This window comes from Alexandromys fortis, unplaced genomic scaffold (genome assembly GCF_014885135.2).
Source record: "Alexandromys fortis isolate MF-2015 unplaced genomic scaffold, M_Fortis_MF-2015_v1.1 scaffold_6, whole genome shotgun sequence".
Taxonomy (NCBI): Eukaryota; Metazoa; Chordata; class Mammalia; order Rodentia; family Cricetidae; genus Alexandromys; species Alexandromys fortis.
The window spans coordinates 25,686,949-25,713,000 of NW_026067902.1; the positions used below are offsets into that span (position 1 = coordinate 25,686,949).

Consider the following 26,052-nt stretch of genomic DNA (forward strand, 5'->3'; position numbering starts at 1 on the left):
GGTGGAAACCGTGACAGCTGGAGACACAACTTTATCCATGTTTCCTAGAACAATGGCAAGGGCTTCACCCTATACCACATATATGTTTGAAAAGTAAAAATCTGTTTATAAGAGATGTAAATCACACTGAGAAGCCTAACCTGAAAGGCTCAGAACATTCTTTATCAGTAACATGGTATGTGACTGAGCTGTTTTAACAATGAAGAAATGGGAGACATTGCCATCCCTTTTCCCATGTCTCTCTGGTGACCCATGAATGTCTGTTGCATGTGGGGTACAGTCCCCTACGCTTAGGTGGCTCTTATTTGTCCTAAGAGTAGAGACAAGAACCCACAACCTTTCCTCCCTTTGAGTTTTGCTAATTTCAGGAGGCTTAGACCACTCACTGGTTGAGCCTCCCCTGGAAGGAGCTGTCCCACAACTGGTGCTGATCGCCTTCTCTACAAGGAGCTGTCCCACAACTAGTGCTGATCTCCAACTCTGCTCGCAGGAGGGTGTTCTATGAAGCTGGAGGAGCTGGGACCAGAGCCAGGTCTCTATGGAGAGTGGAACCCCTTCGGATAAGGTAACACATGGTCCATATGGTGCCATTTGCAAGACTGGTTGGTTTTCCAGTACAGTCCATTCTCTTCTATTTATCATTTTTTATATGTGAGAGCTAAATTCTGAAATTTCTATGGCTTTGATTATAAGGAAGCAGGGAGAAAAAGAGACAGAAAGACAGAAAGGGAGAGGAGACTGACTTCCTCACTTCCAAGATATTTCCAGGTTCTTCCTTTGATTCTATGGTTGGTTGCACCCTGTTCTTATAGAGCCTAGAGCCTAGGTAATCGAACACTAGCTCTGGCATTACCTAAAGCCCTCAGAACCTCCCCTCCCTTATCTTATTAAACAAGATATTCAGTGAATATCTTGGCTCCAGTTAAGAGCCATCGTTAAACAACAAAGATGGACAGGTAGTCATGATGGCAGCTAGTAAAATAAAATGAGACTCAAACTTGATGTAACTATGAAGAAAACAACATTTGTCAGAACATTTCAAACAGCAATATATGTAGGTGGAAGGAACAAAGCCTGGTTTTTCCAACCATGAGCTTGAGTAACAGCTTTTAGAGTTTGAGTGATTTGTCATTTTGTTGAGAGCAGGTTCTTTTTGCTGGGATCATAGGTAAGTCAAGTTAGAGCTAACCAGCTGTGGGTAAGAGAGGAGGGAATGGATATTGTCACCTGCTTCTCCTTTAAACAGCTGTGGGTAAGAGAGGAGGGAATGGATATTATCACTTGCTTCTCCTTCTCCATTTCCTCCCTAACACTCAGGTCAGTGTTTCCCTAAACATGTGTTCAATGGAGAATTCTTCCTCATGAGTGGCATTTACTCCCTAAGATGGTCTACTAGAGATGAAAAAATAGTGGCAATTCCCCTATATCTCCCTCCCCTTTTTGTATCATTTACATAGCTTATTAAGAAATTTTTGAAGATGCTTATTTGGAGTGTATCACTGTTGTATAAGAAATAAATAAAGCTGAGATATGTATGTATATATAATCAATGTGTACGTGTGTGTGTGTGTGTGTGTGTGTGTGTTAAAGAGAGGGCCAAGGGGAGAGAGAAAGAGAAATGCCAATTTATTTTTAATGAGGCACCCACTTGTTCACTTGCTCAAGAGTTCTTGTTTATGGGACATTTCCATGCCAAGGTAGGTATATACAAACTGTCACAGTTGTAGCTGTTAGTTCTTACATCAGACACTGATTTTGATTCTCAGGTGTTCCTAAAAATTGAAGACATGGGAAATGATTTCAAAGTTTGACACATACATGGTATCCTAACTTTAAGGATCCATTTTGAATTACTAGTGATCCCATGGATAATCTCCCCCCTAATATTCACCATAACTCCTTTTAAATGCTAATCTTTTGGTGAAGGGCCATAAAAAGATGCACATTCCACCTGAGATTTTCCTTATCTCAATCTTTCCATCCTACTCTACTTTTCCCTGAAGAATAGATCTCCTTTGAATGCCCCAGGATATCTGCTTCCTTATTGCATCCCTTACTACCTGCCTCTCCTGGCAGGCTGAACCCACAGTGGTTTTAGGCTTTGGTTTGCTTGTTTTCTTGTTTCTCGTGAAGACAGGACTCCTTATGATTGATGATGAGGTATTTGAATTCCTATAACCAAATGGAAAGACTGGTTTCCCAGATACAAGTGTTCCTAGAAATGAAGTCTTCCCATCATTTTGAGATGGTTTGTATAAGGGTACTTACTGGTGGACTGAATGGTAGGTTGAAACTCAGGACTTCCAGTCATAGTATGTACTGCCCTGCCCTCCTGATCATGGCACTTTCCTTAATGGGGAATCAAACAAAAGAAAGCACCGTGCTGAGTTGCAGACAGACAGGAAACAGTTCAGTGACCTTTAATGATAAACCCCAGAGAGGGAATAACTCTGGGGTTAAAGAAAGCATGGAATAAATGTTGAACAGCATTGACTTCTATGTAATATAATTTCTTATGTGCTTTTCTCCAGCTGGAGTGGCAGTAACATCAGGTGGGGCCAAGCTTTCCGGCTCCGGCATCTCACCACCGGCCATTACCTGGCCTTGACAGAGGACCAAGGCCTTCTTCTACAAGACCGGGGAAAGTCGGACACCAAGTCCACAGCCTTCTCCTTCCGGGCATCAAAGGTAAGGTGTTATGGAATAAACTTTGACTCTGCATTGGAAGTAAAAGTCACTGGAGTCCTCCAGGTAGAACTCTGACTGAAAAGAATAGAGACTGGAACAGTCTCCAGTATGGACCCCTGACAATTGTGTTCTTTGATCTTTGGAGATGGCTTCCTGAGAGAACATCTATCTGAGATGAAGGATAAAGTCTGTAAGAGGGAACTAGTAACTCTTAGAAAGTGTACAATCATCAGAGTAGACAATATTGCTCACAGGAGAAAGGAAGCTATAGTCTTAGAGTTTTATAGAGTTATTAGGACTTCTAAGTTTTTTTTTCTCATTTCTTAGCTTTGTCCTGTCCACTCAATTTTTCACATTTTTCTGAATGGAAAAGTTTCCCATCTGATGTGCATATAAACAACTACCTTTTCAACTACCTAGTGTTCAGTCAAGTTTGGATTCTGCCTAGCTGAGAGCTGGCTATGACTGGAGTCAGAATTGCATGCTGAGCTGACTTCTGATGGACAGTTGGATGCACCGGCACTTTCTGATTGTTCTGGAAAGATCATCCAAGCATAAGAAGAGCTCAGCACAGATGTATGCATGGCTATCAGGATGTCTGCTCCTCTCAGAGTGTGGGCATTCTCTCCTTTGGGAACTTCATCTCTAGTTTCATTCTTCCTTGCATTTTCTGAGAAGTAGGTTTTGATTTCTTTTCTCAACGTGATTTCTGTGAAGGGTTATTGATGGTTCTGTTTATGACGGTAGGTTTTCAGTTGACAGCTGAATGTTCTATGGAACATCTCTGATTCCTGAGCATCAGGAGAGAAAAACCTCTTCAGCACTGCCCTCCCCAACCCTTCATGGTTCTGTGATCTGCTCATTAAGACAGAGAAACACTTTGACAGAAAGGTTTTATTTACCACAGAAATTAAGCTTTTTTACATCTGTTTTCTTTTTGTTTCTTTTTTGTTTGTTTGTTTGTTTTTTGAGACAGGTTTCTCTGTGTATCTCTGGCTGTCCTGGAACTTACTCTGTAGACCAGATTGGCCCCTAACTCACAGAGATCTGCCTGCCTCTGCCACCCTGAGTGCTGGGATTAAAGGGGTGTAACACCACCACCTGGCTTCACATCTGTATTTTAAACATTAAGAATAGCCAAGTTTAGAGACTGGAGAGAGAGATACTTCCACAGCTAAAATATACTGCTCTTGCAGAGGACCTGGGGTTGGTTTTCAGCATCCTCATCAGGCAGGAGGATCCAACACCTCTGGCTTCCATAAGCATCTGCGTTAAGATGTACATACCCATACACAGATGTACATACAGGCACATATTTAAAAAGTAAAATAAGTGTTTAGAAATACATGAGTTTCTTGCCCACTTCACATGCCACCTCTTGTCTATCTCCTGTGGGGTGGCATGCGGGCTGCAGTCTGTCTTTCTGAACACATGTCTTTCCTTTTACCATCAGTCTTTCTCCTTTGTTTCAAGATTCCTAGCTTGAGGGTTTGTTTGTTTGTTTGTTATCATTGACTGTCCTGGAACTTGCTCTATAGACCAGGCTGGCCTTTAACTCACAGACAACTGCCTGCCTCTGTCTTCTCAGTGCTGGAATTAAAGGCAAGTGCCACCACTGCCTGGCTGGGGATTTTCAATTGATGTGTATTTAGCAATTATGCTGGCTACCAGGAAGTGATTTATGGCAGTCCATTTTATGAAAATGATAGATGAAAAACTAAAACAGAAAAGATATAAGAACAGCAGCAGACAAGGTCCCATTCTCTCCTGAGAGATGAGGTGTAGAGGGAGAGGGGATCAGCAGGTAGGGAGGAGGGAGGAAGGTGGGAAGTGAGAAATGACTCATGGTGGTTGATGACCCACTCAGTCCCTTCCTGACAATGTCCCTTGGCCCTTTCCTACCTGAGCTTTGCACCTCATTTCCCCCATCCTGCTATAGATATGCTGGACTAGCAAAATTATGGCAAGGTCTTTACTGTTTCATTTACATGAAGATTCAGTCAACCTCCCAGGCAGCTGGCAGGATCCTGATCCCAAGAAACCTCTCCACTGCATTTCTTCCTTGCTCAGCCTTGTGCAGCAAGGCTCGGCAATGTGCAGTGGTTTCTGGGGGAAGTTACACTCAGCCCTATAGGATCGTTACAACACTTTTATTACTTATATCACTTCTTGCTTCTGATTTATCTTCCCAAAGCCTATCATTTATCTCCTCGAGTCCCTCCATTTCCACATACAAGGAGGCTAGCACCCAGTGTATAAATGTCACTGTGGTTCTGTGAAAGCCACCAGCTTAACAGAACTAGATGTCAGAGCTGGCCCGTGCAATTGGCAGCATGCTTACATTTTACTGGAGTCGCTCTATTAGAGGTTTTAAATAACTCTCCGTTCATTTGTACTCAGCCCAGTTAGCTTCATTTCCATTATAAAAGAATCAAAATTGAAATTACTTCAGCTCCATAGCAGGCACATATGGTTGTGTTCCCACAGGAAATTGGGGCTCCCTTTGAAATGTAGTGTGGGAGAAACATTTGGAATCTTAGACTGAAGCTACACCCAAAAAAAGAAAGACCATGTGGGGAGCACTCATCTTGCCATACCCCCATGAAATTGCTGTGGGAGAAGAACCCTAGGGGTGTCCTGGCATCCCAGGGCCTCCACATGGCTCCAAGCTCAGAACTAGTTGCAAGCTATCTTCCCAGCATGCACTTTGGTGAGCTTCACTGGACAGTAGTGATGACCTCCAGAAGACACAAGGGATTGGGACTCTACCTTTCAGCTATACGTGGGCATGATGTCCTCACTCTTTCCTAAGTAAACAGTAGACAACATTTCAGGGTCTAAATGAGTTTGGGATACCTCAGTGGAAAGGCTAATATGTAGAGACAGAGAGTTGTATTCTGTTGGGAGAAGTTGGAGTGTTCATTTGCCCTTCTCTATAAGATGGACAGTCTAGTAATAGAAAAAGAGGTTCCTGGGAGTAGTAGTGTTTGGGCTTCAGTCACATGTCCTTAAAGGATGCTGGTCTGGGCCCCTTTCATTTGTAATTGTAAACTTCTCATCCTCTCCTTTGAAGTAAAGTTGCATTAGTCTGTAGTAGCTGTGACTGCAATAAGAGGCCATGGAACAGTTGCCAGTACATAATATCCTTAGCAAGCTACATCTACAGGACGGGGGCAGGTAGGTGCTCCTGAGGAGTTTGTGTGTGCTGTAAAATTAACATGTGAACAAGAACTGATAGCGTAGGTTCACAAGCCTTGCTCCTCAGGAGGTTGAAGTAGAGGGATGATAAGCTTAAAGACCTACCTTGACTGCAGAGTAAGTTGAGGACCAGCCTAGTGAACTTAGCATGACCAGAAATAAAAGACAAAAAGAGGATGTAAATTAAGTTCAGTTCCAGAGCACTTGCCCAGCATGTGTAAGGCCCTGGGTTCAATCCCTGGTACCACACAATGAAAAATCAGGGTCGGGCATGGGCGTTCACACCTTTAACCTCAGAACTCAAGAGTCAAAGGCAATAGGATCTCTGTGAGTCTGAGGCCATCCTGATCTACATAGGATGTTCCAGGACAACCAGGGCTATGTAGAGAGGCCCTGTCTCAAAAGCCAAAATCAATAAACAAACAAAAAGATAATTGGGATGTGACCAAGCCTTCCTGAAAGGTGACCACATCTAAGCACCAACTGCAGTTAGAGGCCTGGACCTGATTCTGGTGATTCTAAGATCATTGGGGAAATTATATGAAACATGTAGAATAAAGAACAGAATATGATCATGACCCAGGCTCCCACACCAGCACTTTAACAGAATTAATCTCATCAAATAGAGGTTCTGGGATATGTTGTTGCCTCTGAAAGGTAGCACCCCAACTCTGAAAGTGATAGTGTGACATGTTACACAGCTTTAACCTTGCCTAATTCTGGGCTTGACTCTCATCTGTATTTTTATGAGACCTGGAAAATAATTCTTTACTTACAATGACCTCATTTGAAGTCTGTCATGAAGACTTGTTTACAGCTGACCTCTGCCTGGCCTTCCATCATGTCTCTTGCCACTTTCCTGTGGTCCCTTTTAGATCCAGCATACTGTATGCTTACCAGTCCTTGAACGTGTTGTTTTTCTCACGACCAACCTTTTCCTATAGCATTCTTTAGTCTGTACACATCACCACTAGTGAGGTTATTCATATACTTCCAGGAAAGTATGAGGTGTAGCTTATGAGAACAAACACTGCTCATGCTTCCAGTAGGTGGTCCTGGTGACAATGAACATGCATATCTGAAATGGATTTGTATTCCAGCATCTCTGGATATTGTGTAAAAACTGCAGTTGAAAACGGCCTGATGAAGGAATGTATAAATGTGATCATAAAAGTCCACCGTGAAGCCCATTTCAGCCTAACATCCTTCATCTTCGTAGCGACGTTCTGCCTTGCTTGTGTAATCATTTTGCTATCAGCTCATCGCTGTATGCATTCAATGAGAGAGATTCATTTTATTTTGAACATATAAGTCAAATTTCTGTGAATATGATTTCCCATCATTTTCCACGGTCTTGACATTGCAAGGCCGTTCCCTAAGGAGCGTCAGATAATGTGGTTTAATATTTACTCTGGCATGGCAAATGCTATTTAGATGTCATGCTTCAATGTCAGCTTACAGCACTGCATTCCTTTCAGGCAAGGTTGAATTAATAATATTAAATCAGACCTATTATGTGTAGCCATTCATTTTATGGCTAGTCTATATGTACTTTTAAGAACCAGTCTTGAGATGATGGGGCTAGACTCCCACATTTTGCCTATTTCATTGTGTAAGGGTGTACAGCTGTCACTGTTCCAGATGATAGGAAATTTTCCCTCAAAGCAAAGGACATCTCATTCAATTTGGAAAGCATTTATCAAATACCTGTTATGTATTAAGTACTGTGTTCTTGTTCAGCCTGCTTCTCATGGGCTCTTTAACTTCAGCAGCCTGAAGCACCCCCAAACAATGGGGCAACTGGGCTCCTAGTACATCTGTCTATGGACACAGTGGTGCTGAAGTTGTGTCTTACCAGTGACTGCTCCCTCCTGACAGTCATCAAATGGGCAGGAAGCGGGTACAGGTTTTTCCTGACCCACAGCTCATATGGCAGTGAACAGCTATGAACGTCAACACAAACGAGTGCACTTACTTAAAACACCATAACGGTTTGGGTCTTCATCTTGTTCTGTAACTGAATTGCACAGCCCTCAAGGGTGGCCTTTGTAGATGACAGTGTTCTGTCACCAAGTCAGAAGGTCATATGTGGTAGAGCAAAAGAAGGAAAGTGAGAGGAGAAATATAAACATATGATTTGAAGGTGTAGAGATACCACCACCTACTGCGGTTTCGTTTACATCAAAACTACAAAGGATTTAGACTTCTCTAATGAGCATGTTTTCCCAAGCCTTTGTTGTTCAAAGTGAACCAAATAAAGGCAGTTTAGGAAAACCATGTACTGTGAAGTGGGAGAAATTGAGATTTCAACCTCAGTGCTGCCATTTTCTGTTCAACCTCAATATTTCTTTTTATAAAACTAGGAATCAAGATGTGTATTTTTGAAGGATTATTTTGAGGACTAAAGGAGACCAGGAAGGTGACCCATGAAGCTGTATTTTTTAAACCAAAAAGTGAAAGTTGGGTTGCTGACCTGGGGGTGGTGACAGAAAGATGAAAAGAGAAAATGTGGGCTTCTCTTGGGAAATATGCTTCACCTGTGGAGGCCAATGGGCCTGCTCCCTAACGTGCTCAGAACAGAAGGACATCCTTGTCATCCCACTCAGCAGAGGCCTTGCCACCAGCCCCAGGGCTCCCCAGGCTCTATGCAACATTCTACAGGCTATAATTGTTTTAAGACAATATTAAGACAACTAATTCTAGTTCATGAAGGTACCATATTGGTATAGTGAACCCAGAGTTGATTTCTCATGGTTTCTGCAGAGACAGGTAGACAGAAGTGGACTCACCTTGACCTTCTGCAAAGACTCCCTTCTACATCTGTTAATGGGTTCCATCATCTCTTCTCTTTCTCTGAAATATTTTAGATGCTTGCAGTATTTGTTGTAAAGGTATTTTGTAACTTCCACGGACACATGTAGTTTTATTGTGTTAAATGATTACTCATTTACTCTAATACGTTTGAATTGGAAACTTTTCAAACATCTTCCTCCAGATTACTGCCATACCTTACAGAACACCCTTCCCTCCTCAGACTCCCTTTCTGTCCACCTTTCTCCCTGATACTAAAATGGCTATTCTAAGATGCAGCCTGGTGCCTTCATGGCCTTGCATTAGCTGCATTAGCTTTCCCCGAAAACAGATGCCAGACGATGCTAGGAATGCTGCATTAAACAGAACTGAATTGATTACTTTTGCAGATAATGATGATGCTTGACTTTTGATATGAGACTTATAATCCTGAAAGCTTCTGTTTGGCTCCTAGAAGACACATCATTTGTCTAAAGGCATCTTTTCCTGCCGAAAGTCTCTTAATATTGTGATTCTGAAAAGTATGGACGTATAGGTCTCTTTAGTCCTTAGTTTTTCCCAACTTCCTCTCGAGACTTCATCACTCTCCTTGTCTAATTTTTTCATTTACCAGAATTCCATCCCCTTCCGTATCTGTACTGCTATGGCTTGAGTGTGGCCTCTAGGGATTTATTTTATTAGAACTATATCCCTATAGTGAGGTGTTATGGGGGGAGAAACTTGGACAGATAGCTCAGCAGTGAAGAACCCTTGTCCCTACAGGAGTCAAGTTCCCTTCCCAGCACCCTCAGGGTGGCTCGTGTCTATCTTTAACTCCAGTTCCAGGGGATCTGACACCCTCTTCCAGCCTCCGCTAGTACTATGCACACATGGGGCTCTTAGATAAATACAAACAAAACATTCATATCTAAAAAATAATGTTTTTAAAATAAACGAGCATGGGAAAAGCTTCCCTAGACTGTGTAGTGATGAGGTGTTTAGGGTTGGTTGTGACTGGATAATGTTATCAGGATGAATACTGTGGATACTGGTGCCTTTCTAGAAGAAGTGACAGACCAGCACAAGGTACAATTGTCCTTTGAATGCATACCATATCACCTGTTTGTAATTGAGTTATGTGTGTAACTTCTAAAGTTTGTATAAATACAAAGCTGCTTTTCTTATAAATTAGAAGTATATAGAGCCAGGCTGTGGTGGCACTCGCCTTTAATCCCAGTTCTCGGGAGGCAGAGGCAGGTGGAGCTCTGTGAGTTCAAGGCTAGCCTGGTCTATAAGAGCTAGTTCCAGGACAGGTTCCAAAGCTACAGAGAAATCCTGTCTCGAAAAACAACAACAACAACAATAAAAACAAAACAAAAAAAACAACAAAAAGTGTGTATTTCAACTATTACTTTATATTATATTTGACTTTAAATAGCTAAGGCATTGATGCAATTGATTACTTATCTATACTAATGGAAAAGCCATTTGAAGAAGTCTGTTAAAATGGGTTTGAGAATCAGACCTGGCTTAAATTCTGTTCTTTTTTTTTTCTAGCTGTGTGACCTAGAGCAAGTTGTTGAATCAATATAGGTCTCAGTTTATCCTCAATAAAGCAAGCTGATAAAAAGCAGTGTGACCTTTGGCAGGGTTAGAGAAAATGTAGAGATTTATGTATTACTCTTGTCACCTTGTAGACACAGTACTTTATGTGTTGGTGTTGCTGAGGACTTATCAAAGCAGCTGACTCGTAATAGGCACTGAGAAGGTATTATTTCTGGAGAACAGCAACTTGCTCGTCTAAGCCAAATGCTAATGTGTTAGTTGGGATGTACTCATGGGCATCTCCTCTATAGCTGTCAATGGAGAAAGCACTACCTATTGCCTTTCAGCAAGAATCAGGACAAGTAATCTATTCCTTCTCAAAATCATCAATGACAGGCAAAGATGACATCAATATACTGATATGCAAATCGAATATCTGAAGAACACTAAAACAAATTGTTTGCAATCTTTTTCAAGCACAGCACTATATGAAATGCAAAAAAAAAAATTCTTGTTCTCCTCTTTGATAAAGCCTTTGTTTCCCAGAGAGGAAGCATCTGTGCCAACAAAGGTGGCTCACATGTATTCAAATGTAGACTTTTCTCACTACCCAGGAGTGATAAAGCAGTGGACTAGAAAGTGATTGACTTTGAAACTATGCTTTGTTAGTTCTGAAGACTGGAGGATATGCCTGACCACACATGGCCAGCTCAGAAAGTACCCGGTAGGAGACGAACAAAGGAGATGTTTTTAGAGTTTCTACTACTTTCATAAAGCATCATGACCAAAAGCAATTTGGGGAGGAAAGAGTTTATTTCACCCTACAGGTCCATCATCTAGGGATGCCAGGGCAGGAACTCAAGGAAAGAACCTGGAAGCGATAGCTGAAGCAGAGGGTGTGGAGCAATGCTTTTTGCTGGCATCCTTTTCGCGGCTTGCCTGGCCTGCTCTCTTATCTAGCCAGGACCAACAACCCTGGCATGGGACCACAGTGGGTCCTCCCATATCAACCATCGACCAAGAAAATGCACCACAGGCCAATCTGGTGGAGGCATTTTCTCAAATGAGGTTCCCACTTCCCAGATGACTGTAATTTGTATCAAGTTGATTTTAAACCAGTCCATCTTAGGGAAGATAAGAGAGTCATTTTGTGGTCCCCGCAGAAAGGGATGGGGTAGGAAGGATAAGTAAGTATCAAGTTGGCGAATTTGAATAGATTCATCAGGTTCTGGAACACAAGACTTGTAACAGGTTTGGAACTTGGCCCTGGTGGTTTGAACAGGAGAATGGTGCCCTAAAGTATGCTAACTCTGTGAAGGAGGAGATCGGCTTCTGGCCTCAGAATTATTGGTTTCCATGTGAAAGAGTCCTTCTAGGCCAGTCTTCTGCTTATTTTAGGAGTCAGCTGGTCCTGAGTAAGACAGGTCCTATAGGGAGTATGGGGCCATGAGACTAGAGAAGTCAGAGGTGTCTTCTGGCCCTGGATGTGGGAAAGGCTTGATGTTTGCTCTGTGTTCTTTCTATAATAGTTAGTCGCATGGCATTAGAAAGAAGGCATGAGAAGCACTCTGGGAAAGAGTTGGTTTTTCTCACAAGGAGGCAGGGCATGGCATGCAAGCCCCTTCAGCAGAATACCACCACATTTCAGGAGGGGTGTGAGGAGTTGGGGGATAGAGAGAAACTTGGAGGATAATTTATGCTGTCAGATTTACTGGAGTTTCCATGGGCAGAGACAGACAGTTTAGAGTTCACTAGTTGGAGTAATTTCAGCTATAGAGGTGTTCTAGCTATGTGGTGACTGACCCAGTGATGACAAAGAAGAGGGATGTTGCCTCCTGAGGTATAAAGTCGTTATAAAAGAGGTCTGAGTTTGGATTGTTCAGTGTACATGTAGCGAGTACGCCTTGGAGTCCTTTAAGAACTCCAGGTCTCTCCCTACTCAGATAAGATTCAAAGATGTCAATGTATCAAAATATGAAGAAAAGGTTAGCATACAAATATTACCATTGTAGAACTGCAGAAGTGATCAGGAAATTCAAGTAATAATGCCAATAAAATCCCAAAGAAAAGAAGAATTTATTGCATCAAGATGTTCCTGAGAGCTGTGAATAGAACTCTGTGAAGTACTTACCAAGGATGTGGGAAGATGTGCATTCCATCCCCAACACTGAAATGTAAAGGTTGTCCCTCTTAAACCCAGTTCGATTAAAGCACATGATTAAAACATAAGAACTCCCGAGTTCTAAGAACTGAAAAGAAGCAATTAGTTTAAGCCAGTTCTTCAGTAAAACCCCATTTCTGGCAACGGGACGACTGTATCTGAGGCCATGGTCATGTGAGCACAGTCAAGCCTCCCTAACACCAGTAGTCACGTGAGCACAGTAAAGCTTCCCTGACACCAGTACAGTCACGTGAGCACAGTCAAGTTACCCTAACACCAGCTTCTTCTGTTTCCTTGGTGATTTCTCAATGTTGTGAATTGCTGGGTTGAGCTGGGGTTTGTGTTTGTTGACACTGATATCTGAGTCTTATTGTTGTTATTCTTCTAAATGAGAGGCAGCCACCGCAGTGACCACTGCAGACCTTTGGAAGATGATGCTCTTATGTAAAGGGTGAAGGCACAGACACACTGTAGAGATGGTGGCTCATTTGTTTCAGAGACTGAAGGGAAAGGAGCCTCCTATTTATTTTATTTTGGAAAATCCATATTTAAATAAACAAAAAAATGACAAAATAAATTGCTAGTTGAGAATATGCATTATTTTTACCAGAAGCAATTAGAAATCAGTATAATTACCACATAACAGCTGTCTTTTGTGTTGTTTCTATTTTAGTGTGTTGACTATAGCTAGAGAGTAGGCAGCAGATAAAAGTTCTGACATCTTGTAAGCCCTGTTACTGGCTAGAACATCTATAGGCCTGTGGATATTTCTGTGATGGAAATCAGCTGTCCATTGTTTCATAGAGTAAATGCATTCTTGACCTATAGGGAAAGTCCTGATAGATCAAATCCGTTTTTCCTACCCATGTGTGTTACAAAATCAGAAATCCATTTCTTTTTAATATGTTCGTTTTGAGAAATAAGGTATTTTTAATATTCTAGCTAGTGTCTCAGTACATATTTAAAACAAAAAGCTTCTTATGAAATATTAATACTACTCAAATTGATATTTTATGTGTGCATAAAGCAGCTGCTTTTATGAAAGTCTGAAGGAAAAGAAATAAGAGCTGAAGTAGAAAATAAATATACAAGAAAGGAAAAAAAATCACTCAGTAATGCATGCCACCTCACAATGAGTTCCATAAGTAATATAGGTGCTGAGTCCTCTGTTAAGGATCCACAATTCACTGCCCTGATTCCTTTCATAGATCTGTTACAGGATGCTAAGTGTTTAACAGATGATCAAGGCAACGCTGGGGAGATGCAGCTATGGACACTAACTATCTTCACCAACTGAGTGACATCTAAAGGGGGAACTGAAAGCTGAGTCCCATTTAGAGTAATGGAGAAAACACAGACGCTAGACATGATTTTGTTTTTACTTTTTAATTTTTCCTTTGACATTTTCAAACATATACAATATATACTGATCACCTCCTCCCCTCTCCCCATCTCCCACTCCATTCATGACCCAACCCCAGTCACATCTCTCTCCTAACTTCATCCCCTTGTTGTTAGTTTTTATCTTTATTTAAATAGAGGTAGATTTCTTTTTATTTTTTATATTTCTATTGTAAACTATCTTTTCATATAATATAGTCTAATTAATGGTTCGCCTCCCCCAACTTCTCCCAGATCCTGCCTGACTTCTTGACTGCATTTGGCATTTACTCCTTGAGTAACTTTAAGCAAATTATTTTGTTCATTTTTCTCATCTGTAGAACTAGGACAATATCTGTAGCCCCCTCCGAGGCTTTGCTATGAAGAGTTAGTACCTAAACCTGTAAAGAACTTAAAGTTGGTGCTGAGCATGGTAAGGGCTCAGTCCACGCGATGCCCAGCATTAAGAAGAGGAGGGGTGTTGTTGCCATCAAAGGGAATAGCATGCCGCACTTGTCATTCTGCAAAATATTCAAAGTGCTGCGCAGATAATGACTTTTACAGCTGAGCAGTTTAATACAAGATAGAGAAGAGAGATGGACATAGAATGTTAGAACACAGCCAGAGATGAGGAAAGAAACAAAGCTGCTATGCATCGGGATCTATTACATGCGGCAGGCACATCAGGCTGTCGTGGGGGGTTACTTAGCACAGAAGTCCTGTTTCTATACTAGAGGATGGGGGCGGGGTGGAAGGAATTAGTGGACACTGAGGAATGAAACTGGCTGTGACCATAACGAAGGTGGCCACTTGTCAGCTTCCCTTCACTTTAAAACACACTAGAGAAGGCTGAAAGGAGGATGGGTGAGTCTGGCTCATAATTTAAGAATTCCCAGCCCATAGGCTGCTGGCTCCACTACTTTGAGCTCTGTGGTGAGACCAGAGTATTATCACGGCACAATATGAATGATAAAGAAAGCATTTACCCCACACCAACCAGAAGCAAAACGAGAATCTAGGATGCTTCTGTCTTCAACAGAGCCCTAAGTCCATCCCACCAGGCTCTTGTCTTAACATTATACCACCTCCCAATAGTGTCCCAGGCTGACAATGGCCTCTAACATAAGGCCACTGGGATCCCAATTTCAGCATAGCCCTAAGAGAGAGACTAATATACAAATAACAAATTTACCTTAAAACACAGTAGTGCCTCTGACATGTTAAAAAAAAAAACTTCCTCTTTACTTATTTTTACCTTTTTATTCGTTCTTTTAAAATTTCATACAATGTGTTCTAATAGTATCCAACACCCCCCATACTTCCCAGTTATTGAGGGGGAGGTCTGTGGAAACTCACTGACCAACAACTCTAAAAGAGGTAACTAATTCCTGGGCTTTTTATTTTTTAGCCTCTGGTATCTAGTAGGGACATCGTCACCTCAATTACAGAGTAATTCCACTTTAACATGTATTTCCTCTCTATCTCTCTCTCTTCTCTCTCTGTATTTTCTCACTCTCTGTCTTCTCTCTCTCGCTCTCGCTCTCCTCTCTCTCTGTATGTGTGTGAACATGCTTCCATAGTAGTAGGTTCCATATGACTTTAGTCATCTTTATCCCTCCCCATATTCTCTATGCCCTTGTGTCCCCCACTCCAGTTTAACCTCTTCTCTATTATTTTCCTCACTAATATTTTGACCTCTATAGATATTCAAAATGAAATAAACATATCTGAAGATTCAAAACTAGCATCCACAAATGAGAAAAATCATGTGACATTTGCCTTTCTGGGACTGGGTTTCCTCACTCGTAATAATTGCTTCTAGCTCCATCCATTTACCTACTAATTTCATAATTTTATTTTTTTAACAGCTAAATAGTACCCTGCTGTGTAAATATATCACATTTTCATTATCTGTTCATCAGTTTATAGACACGTAGACTGTTTCTATGTCCTGGCTGTTATGACTATGATATTCACAGATGGTGTTTTTAAGCTCCTGAATTATAGTATTTGTGGAAGATAAGCATTTTAATTATGGAAGATATCAATCACTGAAAATGAGTTAACTGACCGCTTAAAAGTCATTAACATATCTATGTTAGGATGAGGGAGGTGAAAATATAATAAAGATGCATATAAAATCAGAGAATAAGAAACCTGCCAACTGCTTCCTTTTCCATGGTTTTAAATACCTTTAAAGTGGCCAAAAGCTTCAGTGCATTGGTTTTACAATTAACATCAGATAAAGGAAGCCAGTCTTTCTAAACTCCTGACTTGGAGTCATCGTGATTATTCTGATGAAAGCTTTTTGTCTTACAGATTCTGCACAAATTTTTGTTTTCCATATGAGTTGCTATGTAATCAGGCATGCCTACGTTTGTTTGTTTCTTTCTTTCTCTTTTTGTGTGTGGAATAGGAAATCAAGGAGAAATCGGATTCCAGTCACAAGAGAGATATGGAAGGCATGGGCGTTCCAGAAATCAAGTATGGTGATTCTGTCTGCTTTGTCCAGCATGTAGCCAGTGGCCTTTGGGTCACCTACAAAGCACAAGATGCCAAAACTTCCCGCCTGGGACCTCTGAAGAGAAAGGTGAAGTGTCTGAGTCTTGTCCCGGGTTGTTTCACATTGAGGGGGTACAGTTAGACAGTAGACGTGATTCTGAGGACCAGGTGGGCATGATTATGTTTTGCCCATTACTGCTCTAAAGAGTAGTTCTGTGACAGATTATGCCTAGTTTCTCCAATAAATTAAGCTAATTTGGTCACTGTAACCCCATTCTCTTTTTTTCGAGTGTACTATACACGACAACTCTGTGTAGAAGAGCTGGAGCTTGTTGGATTCACTCTGAAACCCAGTCTTAATGACTCTTAGTGGTTCCACTATTTTGAGATTATCTGCATCATTGCTTCCTTCATTTAAGTGGATAATAGAGTTATTATACTATCTTCATAAGACAGAGAATGTCTAGAATGTCTGTGGAGAAAATACAGTTTGCATAACAATGAGGCTACAGACACCGATGTGCAGAGAGTTGCCATAATAGTAATTCTTTTTTATAGGAACCAGAGAACTGGTGTCAAAGGTTTGTTTTTCTTGGAAAATCCTTTCAAAATGCACATTTAGATAGTGAAGAAAACCCAGAATAAGGTTACAGGAAGCCCTATAGACTATAGTCCTACCATATTGGCCTAAAGCAATAATGATAATGTCTCCAAATGGTATTTATTATAGGATATTAGAATCATACTATATGGTAATAGGAAGGTTTCACCAACCAAGATCCCTTGAATGCGAGCCCTGCTTGTTAGTGCAGAGTATGTGGACATGAAAGAACAGCCACTTTGATCTTTGTGTTATTTCCTCCCCACAATTCCAGATCCATAGACTAGGGAGAGAGGTCTTAGGTTGGCTCTACTGTGGTGGAGAAATAGAATATAGACACAGGTCCGGCAGTATTTCTGGGATTCATAGGACCAAAATTCCCAAGTAGAGGCAGCTGTAGACATAGTCTGAAATTCTACATGCAGTTTCCTCTGTGGGCTGTGTAAGCAAGACAAGAAACAGGAGTTCACAGCTGTGATGGACAAGCACAAAGCAGCGACAGACAGGATTGTGGTCCTAAGGAGACAGAAGTTGGCAGTAACTATCTCACACATTGGCATGGCCCTGGGAAGTACAGTCGACTTTCAACGAGTTCCAATGAGGCCACTCTAAGACAGAGAGCTACACTCTGAGAATTAGAGAAAACTGAGAACATCTGCCCAACCCCATTCTTTGTAGAATATCTGAACAATCTGTTTGGTGTTCTGCACTTACTACAAGCCATGCTAATGCTGGAGTGGAATTTGTGAGTTTGAGGCTGAACCTCTAGATGGAAAGGAACTTAGTCCACATGAAAAGATGTTGATTTAGTGTGTCCTTTCCTGCCTGTAGACCGCTAAAACATGTATACAAATTTGGAAGAGACCTCTTCTATATAGAATTATAACATTCAGCCATTGACAGGCAAACAATGCCGTGTTTCATAAGGTCAAGTGGTCCCTCTAAAAATGTCCAGATCTGTGTGAAAGGAATAAAACCCAGGAAGGACAATCAGTAATTGATGATCAGAAATTGACAAACAGTAACTCATGTTAAAAGGAGTAGTTCCTATGCATTGTGAGTACCTCCCTGAGAATTATGACCTAAAGACCTGGCCCTAGAGGTCAATTAGGCATTTAAATAGCCACATTATAACTAGTGTTCTCAGTCCTCATTACTTTCTGGTTTGGCTGTCCAGTTTGCATGTTATCTGAACAAGCAGAACCCTAAGAACATTGGTCTTTGGGGGCTAGAAAACCAGGAGCAACACAAATTACACCTAATAGGAGTGTATTGCACATTGCTAGCCACACACCAGAAAGTCTGGAAAAGTAATACTGTCTAACAGCTGGGGAAGTCAATGGCTAGGCGTTCTGTGTAGTGTTTAATCTTCGCTACACACGTGATGAAAAGTTTCTTTTTAAGGAGAACACAAACTTCTCCAAGCCTGTATACTACTTCTTATACGATTATAACCTGACATAATGAGTTAGGTTTTGACCAAAAGAAGAAAAATATAAGATTTTTCACAAGAAAAGGAAAATAAGCTTTGATTGTAAATTAAAACAGACTGAACTCTAGGACCCTACGTGGTCCCTCACATCCTCAAGGTGTTTCCATGCTCAGGAATTTAGGGCAGGATTTGACCTTACCTAAAGCCAGGGTCAAATCCTCTCACTTAGCACCTGCAGTTACTTGAACCATGGTAAAAGGACAAGCTAGCGAATTCCTAAAGCTGCTAGCTTTGCCCAAGTGCCATGATGTCCTTGGTGATCAGTAGTCTCCTAGCTTCTCGATAGCTGGACAAAGATCAGTAATTATTGCCCATATAGTAAACCTCCTTTGAGCACCTTTTACTTTCCAAGAGTCATTTTGATTTATATGTATATCACCTAATCCCCCAAACAGCCCTACAAGATAAACTCACATTTGCAAATGGTGATCTGGAAGCAAAGCTGTTGAGCAAATTACAATGAAGTCACTCAGCTGGCAAGTAGTGGAACAGGACTGGGGGGGAGGGGGATGGCACTTGATGTGTGAGCCCAAGCTTTGAATCAGCTCCATAAGAAAGACACACCCACTGACTCAACTTTCCCTGGCCATCTGCTGGTTCACCAGCTCGCTATAGCTGACCTTCAGTAGAGAAATCCAACCCTGATCCCAGGAGGGAGCTCTGCTTTGAATTGTTCCTGCCCAATTTACATATGAAGGAGAATGTTCTAAACCAAGTGGCTTCCCCTTCTCCAGGGGTCAGCCTCTGTGTTCATTTTAAAGAGAGAAAAAAAAAAAAACTATCCCTTACAAAAGTATGTTTTCTCCCTTCAAACTGGCCATCCAGGCACGAGAAATTTATTGTAGCTCATACCATGGTGGCACATAAAATTTCATTCTCATCAAATCACCAGGTTGTGGGAATAATTCACATGTCAGTAATAGGGCATGTGGGGAAAATAACTTTGTTAATGTCCCGTTTTCAAAATGGACTCAGGGGAGCTTGGCGAGGGAAAGGAATAATAAGGAAACACCACCGAAAATGTGGGTGGCCCAGCTGTGGAGTGATGTGTAACCTGGACTTGTTCCCGTGCTCGGTGGGTAGGTCATACTCCATCAGGAAGGCCACATGGATGATGGATTAACACTGCAGAGGTGCCAGCGGGAGGAGTCCCAGGCTGCTCGCATCATCAGGAACACAACAGCCTTATTCAGCCAGTTCGTCAGGTACTTTGCCCCATTTCCTTTCACTTCCAAATCCTTTTGATACCAGGAAACCTGTTATACATGTACATTGTTAACTCTGACCTCAGATCAACTGAACAGGGCATCCATGGACTTAGAGCTATCAAGTTACATTTGCTTAACATTGATTCTCAACCTCTGGATCACAACCCCTTTGGGCATCACATACCAGATGTCCAACAACATATCACAAATGTACGTTACAGTTCATAATAGTACCAAAATTAGAGTTATGAAGTAATAATGAAATAATTTTATGGTTGGAGGTTGCCACAACATGAGGAACTGTATTAAAGGGTCACAGCATTAGGAAGGTTGAGAACCACTGGCCTAGGTGATGCTTGCCTGTGTGTTCAAAGCTCAAGAGATTTCCTGGACTAGACCTCTTAACCTTGGCTAAGTGTTAGATTCATTGAGGCAGCATTTAACACTGATTTCTAGGCTGCGTCTCAATCCAACTTCCTTGAAAGTCTGGAGGTGAGATCCAAAGTTAACAGGGCCCATTCTGTAATCCTTGTACTAATGGCCATGGTGGGAGGATTTTGAATTCCAGGCTACTCTAGGCTGTATAATGAGCTGCTGTCTCAATACTAACAACAAAAGCCAAATGTCAGTACTTCATTGAAGACTCTCTATGATTCTAAGATTCAGTCACAGATGAGAATCATTTCAGCAAATTTCTTTATCTACATGATCAAAAGTAGCTTATTAATGTCAATGTACCTAAGATATGCCCTGCAAAAGGGAAGAGGGGGGAGTAAATGGTATTTCATTTTTATAAATGATAAGATCTAGATCTCTTTATATAAATTCATTTTGCATTCATTCCATTGGTTAGAATTTAATCAGAGAGAAAATTGCATGCAAGCACATTATTCATGTGGTCCTGACTAGCATCCAATCCATCACCCATGCGGAAGATGGTTTTCTCATCTGTCCTCCAGGTCTCCCCATGTTTGCTGTTAAATTTTTTTTGGTATCAACAGCTATAACCTCACATGCAAAACTTAACTCTGAATAAATCAAATATCATAATATGAGAATTAAAACTATAAAACATTTTAAAGACATAGGCTTAAACTTTCACAACATTGGATTAGAACATGGTTTCTTAAATATGATACCAAGGCAAAAGCAACAGAGGAAAAATAAGTACATTGGACTTTGTTGAAATTTGTGAATGATTTCAGGGCAAAGGATACAGTAAAGTAAGCAGAGACAATTCACATAAAAGAAGAAAATGTTCATAAATCATATGTCTGATAAGGGCTTTGTATCTAGGAAAAAAAGCAGGAACTTTCAGTGATAGAGAAAGTTAAACAACTGATTAAAATTGTCAAAGGATCTAAATAGAAATGTCTTTAAAAGATATGCAAAAGACCAAGGACACATTAAAAGATGTTCAGCTGGAATCATTAACTATCAGGAAAATGACAACACAGATCACAAGAAAATACCTGTAGATACCCACTAAGATAAAACATGTTAATTAAGAAACATAGAATGAAACTGGAATCTTCTTCACCACTGATGGTGATGTAAACTGTAGCAGCCTCTGTGAATGACAGTCTAGAAGTGCCTTTGTAATGTAGATATAAAAGTTACTACAGGACCCATCAATTCAACTCCTAGGTATATGCACAAGAAAAATGAAAACATGTGAACAAAAAATGTCTGTAAATACTCATAGGATTGTTATTTATGGTAGCTCCAATGCAGAAATAACCCAAATGTTTACCAGTTCACAAACAGATAAATAAAATGTGCCATATCAATAAAATAGAATAAGGAACTACCAGTGCATGTTACAACATAGTACACTGCTTTTGCCTTTTGTTTACCTGAGTGTGATCAAAAGCATGTTAAGTGAGAAAAGCCACCCACTGTGTGGTCTCTGTACAGGAACTGAATGGACACATCTGTAGACCCAGGAAGGAGATGAATGGTTAATGGGAGCTAGAAGATGACTGATTGGGGGTGGGGAAGAGAGCTAATGACAGAGTTCTGAAATGGTTTACTATTTGTATAACTATGAAGATGCTAAACATCATTAAGCCACTGAATTCTATCCTTTAAATGTATGCTTGTGAGATGTGAATTAATATTTCAATATAACTGTTATTACTTAGTTAATGAGGGTTACAAGCCTGACAATGGGAAAATTATTTTTAAACAGCTTATTGAGGCAGAGTGTATATACCATAAAATTCATTTTCATAAATAAATAATTCAGTGAGATTTAATATATGTACAGAGCTATGCAATAATCACCACAGTTAAATTTTAGAGTATTTCCATTTCCCTACAGTCTCTCTTTGTTTTCCCTACAGCCTCTTATGCCCATTGAAGTTTGGTGCAGTTGCCACTCACAGCCATGTTTCGTCTCAACTTAAAACATTAAATTGATTAAATAAAATATATTATCTTTTTGAATCTCCCCTTTTCACTCAGCATTGTATTTTTGAAGTTCATTCATTTTTTTTTAGATTGATGAACAGTATCTGCATTCTTACATATGTTTGTATGTATTTAGTGTATGGGTGTGTACATAGACTTTACCTATAGAGAAATGGACATACATTTTATATTCATCAATAGAACCATGAAGTATTTCCTTTTAATAGTTTTATAAGTAATGCTTCTAGAGATATTAATGTAGACATGGAGAAGTGTGTGTGGAGGGGTGTGGTCTGTCATAGATACTTCTGTATATTCTCGTGTGAAGTCCTGAAGCCAATGTCGAGTGTCTTCTTCTGTTGCCCCATTCCTTACTTTTGGAGATAGACTCCCTCACTGAACATGGAACTTACTGATTGATTGGCTAGACTGACTTGTCTCTGTTTCCCCCACCCAGTGTATGCCAGCACTCACAATGATGACTAGTTTTGCACAGGTCCTGGAAATCCAAATTCAAGTCCTCTTTCTTGCAGAGCAACTCGTTACTCAGAATCATCGCCCCAGTCCCATTTCTAGGTGTTCGTCCCGGTGGCTTTGAGTGAATTTCTACTGTTATACAGCCATCCCCGCTCGCCATCACAGCACACTGTAATCTTTGTGCCAGTTCAATAGTCATCCCCATTCTCCTTTCCATGTCTGTGTGGTTTACTTTCCTAAGTACTTATGACATTGCATATTAGTCCTTCTGTGCGTATTTTCTTTCACATAGCAAAATGATTTTAATTTTTTAATCATTTTTCAGAATTTTATTCCTTTTCAAATATAAGCATTGTATTGAATACATCTACCAAATTTTGTTGAACCATTCATCCATCAACTAAAATTTAAGTGTATCTACTGTTTTGTTGTTCTCTCTCTCTCTCTCTCTTTCTCTCTCTCTCTCTCTCTCTCACTCACACACACACACACACACACACACACTCTGTGTCTCACTCTCTCACTCTCTGTCTCTCTGTCTCTCTCTCTGTCTCTCTGTCTCTCTCTCTCTTGGTTGCTATGCTGGCATTGAACTTGAACTTGGGGCCTTGCACATGCCAGGCAAGGGCTCTACCATCTGAGCTATATTCCCGAACCTGTTTATTTACCTCGAGGCAGCATCTTTATGTATTGCCCAGGATGACCTTGGTTTCCTGATCCTCCTAACTCAGCCTCCACAGTGATGAAATTTCAGGCATACATAGCCATGTGGGACATGTTTAACTTTTAAGAAACTGAAAAGAACTGTTTCCCAAGGGGGCATATATCATTTATAGCCCCCTCATAAATGAATGGAGCTCCATTTTCCCTGTGTTTTTGCCTATATTTGTTGTTATCTGATGTTTTGATTGTAGCCATTATGTAGACGAAGTGGAATGTGCAATGGTGTGGATTCGCATTTCCCAAATGAATACTGGTATGAAAACATATGTTCATGTGTTTTGTGGACATTCATACATCTTCTTTGGTGCAGTGTAATCAAATGTGTTTGCCTCTTAAACCTTGAGTCGTTTGTCTTCTACTTGAGATTTCTAAGTTCAGTGAACCTGCTACTACAAGTCATTTACCAAATTTATGATTCACAACTTTTATATCCTAATCTGTGGTTTTCCTTCTCATTTTCTTTTTATTTTTTTTTAAATTTTAATCTATTTTCTGTGTCTAAGTGTTTTGCCTGCACATATATCTGTGCACCAGGTATATGTCTGGAACCTGTGGATGCCAAAAGGGGATATTGAATCTTCTGGGACTGAAGTCACAGATAGTTGTGAGCTGCTATCTGGGTGCTGAGAATCAAACCTGGGTACTCTGGAAGAGCAGTCAGTGTTCTTAACCATTGAGCCATATTTCCAGCCCTTCTCATTTTCTTCTTAGTGGCTGGAAGATCGTTCAATGGGTAAGGTGCTTGATGTACAAGTGTAAGGACCTACGTTCACAACCCCAGTGGCCATGTGAAATCTGGGAGTAGCAGTGGACATCTGTAACCCTAGCACTGTAGTATAGGGTGCAGAGACATCTCACTAACTGACCAGTCTAGCCTAAAAAGTGAACTTCAAATTCTGAGAAAGACTCTGTCTCAGAAAATGAGGTGGAGAGTGATTGAGGAAAAAAATAAATCCCAATGTCAACTTCTTGACCCCACACCTTTCTACTCAAGTGGACTCATACACACCTACACACAAATGCACACACACACACACACACATACGTGAACATACACATGCACTACACAAGAAAGAAGAAAAAAAAAAAGAGAGGAAAAACCTAGTCCCAGTGGCGCACACTGTAATCCCAACATTCCAGAGGCTGAACCAGGAAGACCATGAGTTTAAGGCCAGCTTTGGCTACACAGTGAGGGGTAAAAGATACCGGATTGCTCCTTATAATTTGCCTTGGCAGCTTTGTCAAAAGTCACACATGTAAGAGTTTATTATTGGTCTCTTAGCTGTTTCTTTGGACCACATGCCCATCAGGATTTTAAAACACAGTCTGGGTTAATTCAAACTTGTCGAAATCATGTAGCATGGGTCCTTCCATTTTGTGATTCAGTCTGCTTTCTTGTGTGAAATTTAGTGTGATTTTGTAAATTTCTGTAAAAAGTAAATCTTACAGAACCCTGCTGGGACATTTCTAGAAACTGCATTTTACCTGTAGACTAGCTTTGGAAGGCTTGTCACTGTAGGGATGTTTAGTAATCGCACAAACATGGATGGCCTTTCCATTCCTATGCTTTCCATTTGCTTTTGGGAAGAAATTGAGGTAGTCAGTGTATGTACCGTCTTAGAGTTCAGTTGTGCAACTTATTTCTATCTGTTTGTGTCTTTTCAATGCTATTGTAGGTGGAATTTGCATTTTAAAGTTTAGTTCAGATTATTTTAGAGACATCATTATTAAAACATTAATTTTGTATCCAGAAATGTCATTGAAATTGTTTTAAAATTCTAACAGCTTTGTTTTTATATAGTTTTAAGAGTTTTCTCAGTAAAAGATCAGGTCATCTATGAATGAAGTTTTTTTTTTTCCTTTGCAACAGGAATGCCCTTTATTTTTTTCCCCACCTCTGCTTATACTGGTTGGAACATCCAGTACAGAGTGTAATGGTGACACTGTGAGCAGATATTCTTGTTTTATTTTTAATCTTAGAAGGAAAACGTCAAAGGTTTTTTTTTTCTATTAAGCTCCGTGCTTTCTTTAGGGTCTTTGCAAATGTCCTTTACCAAGCCATCTGTTTCTAGAAATTCACTGTGGGTTTTTTTTTTGTTTTGTTTTGATTTATGTCAAATACTTTTTCTTTGCCCTGCGTTTTGATGCTCTGTTAGTAAGATTTATTACTTTAAGTGACTGAGAATAAGGTATTGACATTTCAAACTGTTACAGAATTTTGTCTTCAAACTCGAGGCTGTATGATTTTTTTCGTATGTTCTGATCATTGTTGTCCTGTGCTTATTTTTATAATATGCACACTGCCTTGAGAAGCTGACTCTTTGGAAATAACAAATTATTATGTCTTCTCTATAAATGTCTTTCCACTCGACTTTGTCCCTCAGTATCACGCATGCAAAGTACAGTACTGGTTAAACATCATTAACCTCATGCTGTCACCTCATGGGTGACTTTGACCCTCAGCTCTGTCTCCTGGAGATCGCATTTTTTTTTCAAATCAAGTCTAAAAATTCTTTTCATTGGTATGTTTAATTAAGTAGATGTTTATTTATAATTGTCATTTACTGCTTTTGTTTCTCTCCTTTATTCTATCTTTTATTACCTTCTTTAGGGTTGAATACATATTTCTAGAATACTATTTAGTTTGGTGAGTTTTTTTTTTAATTTTTAGTGGATTTTTTTCCTTAGTAATATAAATGTGTATTTAACTTGAATAACCTATTTCAGATTCATGCTAACTTAAGTAGAGCAACTTCATTTCAGTGTTGCTCTGTCTCTCCCTCCTCCTTGTGATAACATTGCCATGGTGACGTCTCCATCTGTTAGAAGCATAGCAGTACAGTTTTATGATGATTGTTTTACAGAATGGCTGGTT

The 26,052-nt window shown here is 40.3% G+C and overlaps 1 protein-coding gene across 14 annotated transcripts in view; it reads left to right on the forward strand.

Moving 5' to 3' along the window:
• Window positions 1-26,052, forward strand: part of Ryr3 (ryanodine receptor 3) — a 528,284-nt gene that overhangs the window by 238,675 nt on the left and 263,557 nt on the right. For all 14 annotated transcript variants that reach the window (XR_007590437.1, XR_007590438.1, XR_007590440.1 and 11 more), the window contains exons 9-12: window positions 491-565; window positions 2,532-2,688; window positions 16,179-16,352; window positions 19,441-19,562. Coding sequence is in view for 8 of the 14 variants with exons in the window: in XM_050134439.1 (XP_049990396.1) it covers window positions 491-565; window positions 2,532-2,688; window positions 16,179-16,352; window positions 19,441-19,562 (528 nt within the window). In the remaining 6 variants the exon portion in view is untranslated. The remainder of the gene's footprint in view (window positions 1-490; window positions 566-2,531; window positions 2,689-16,178; window positions 16,353-19,440; window positions 19,563-26,052) is intronic.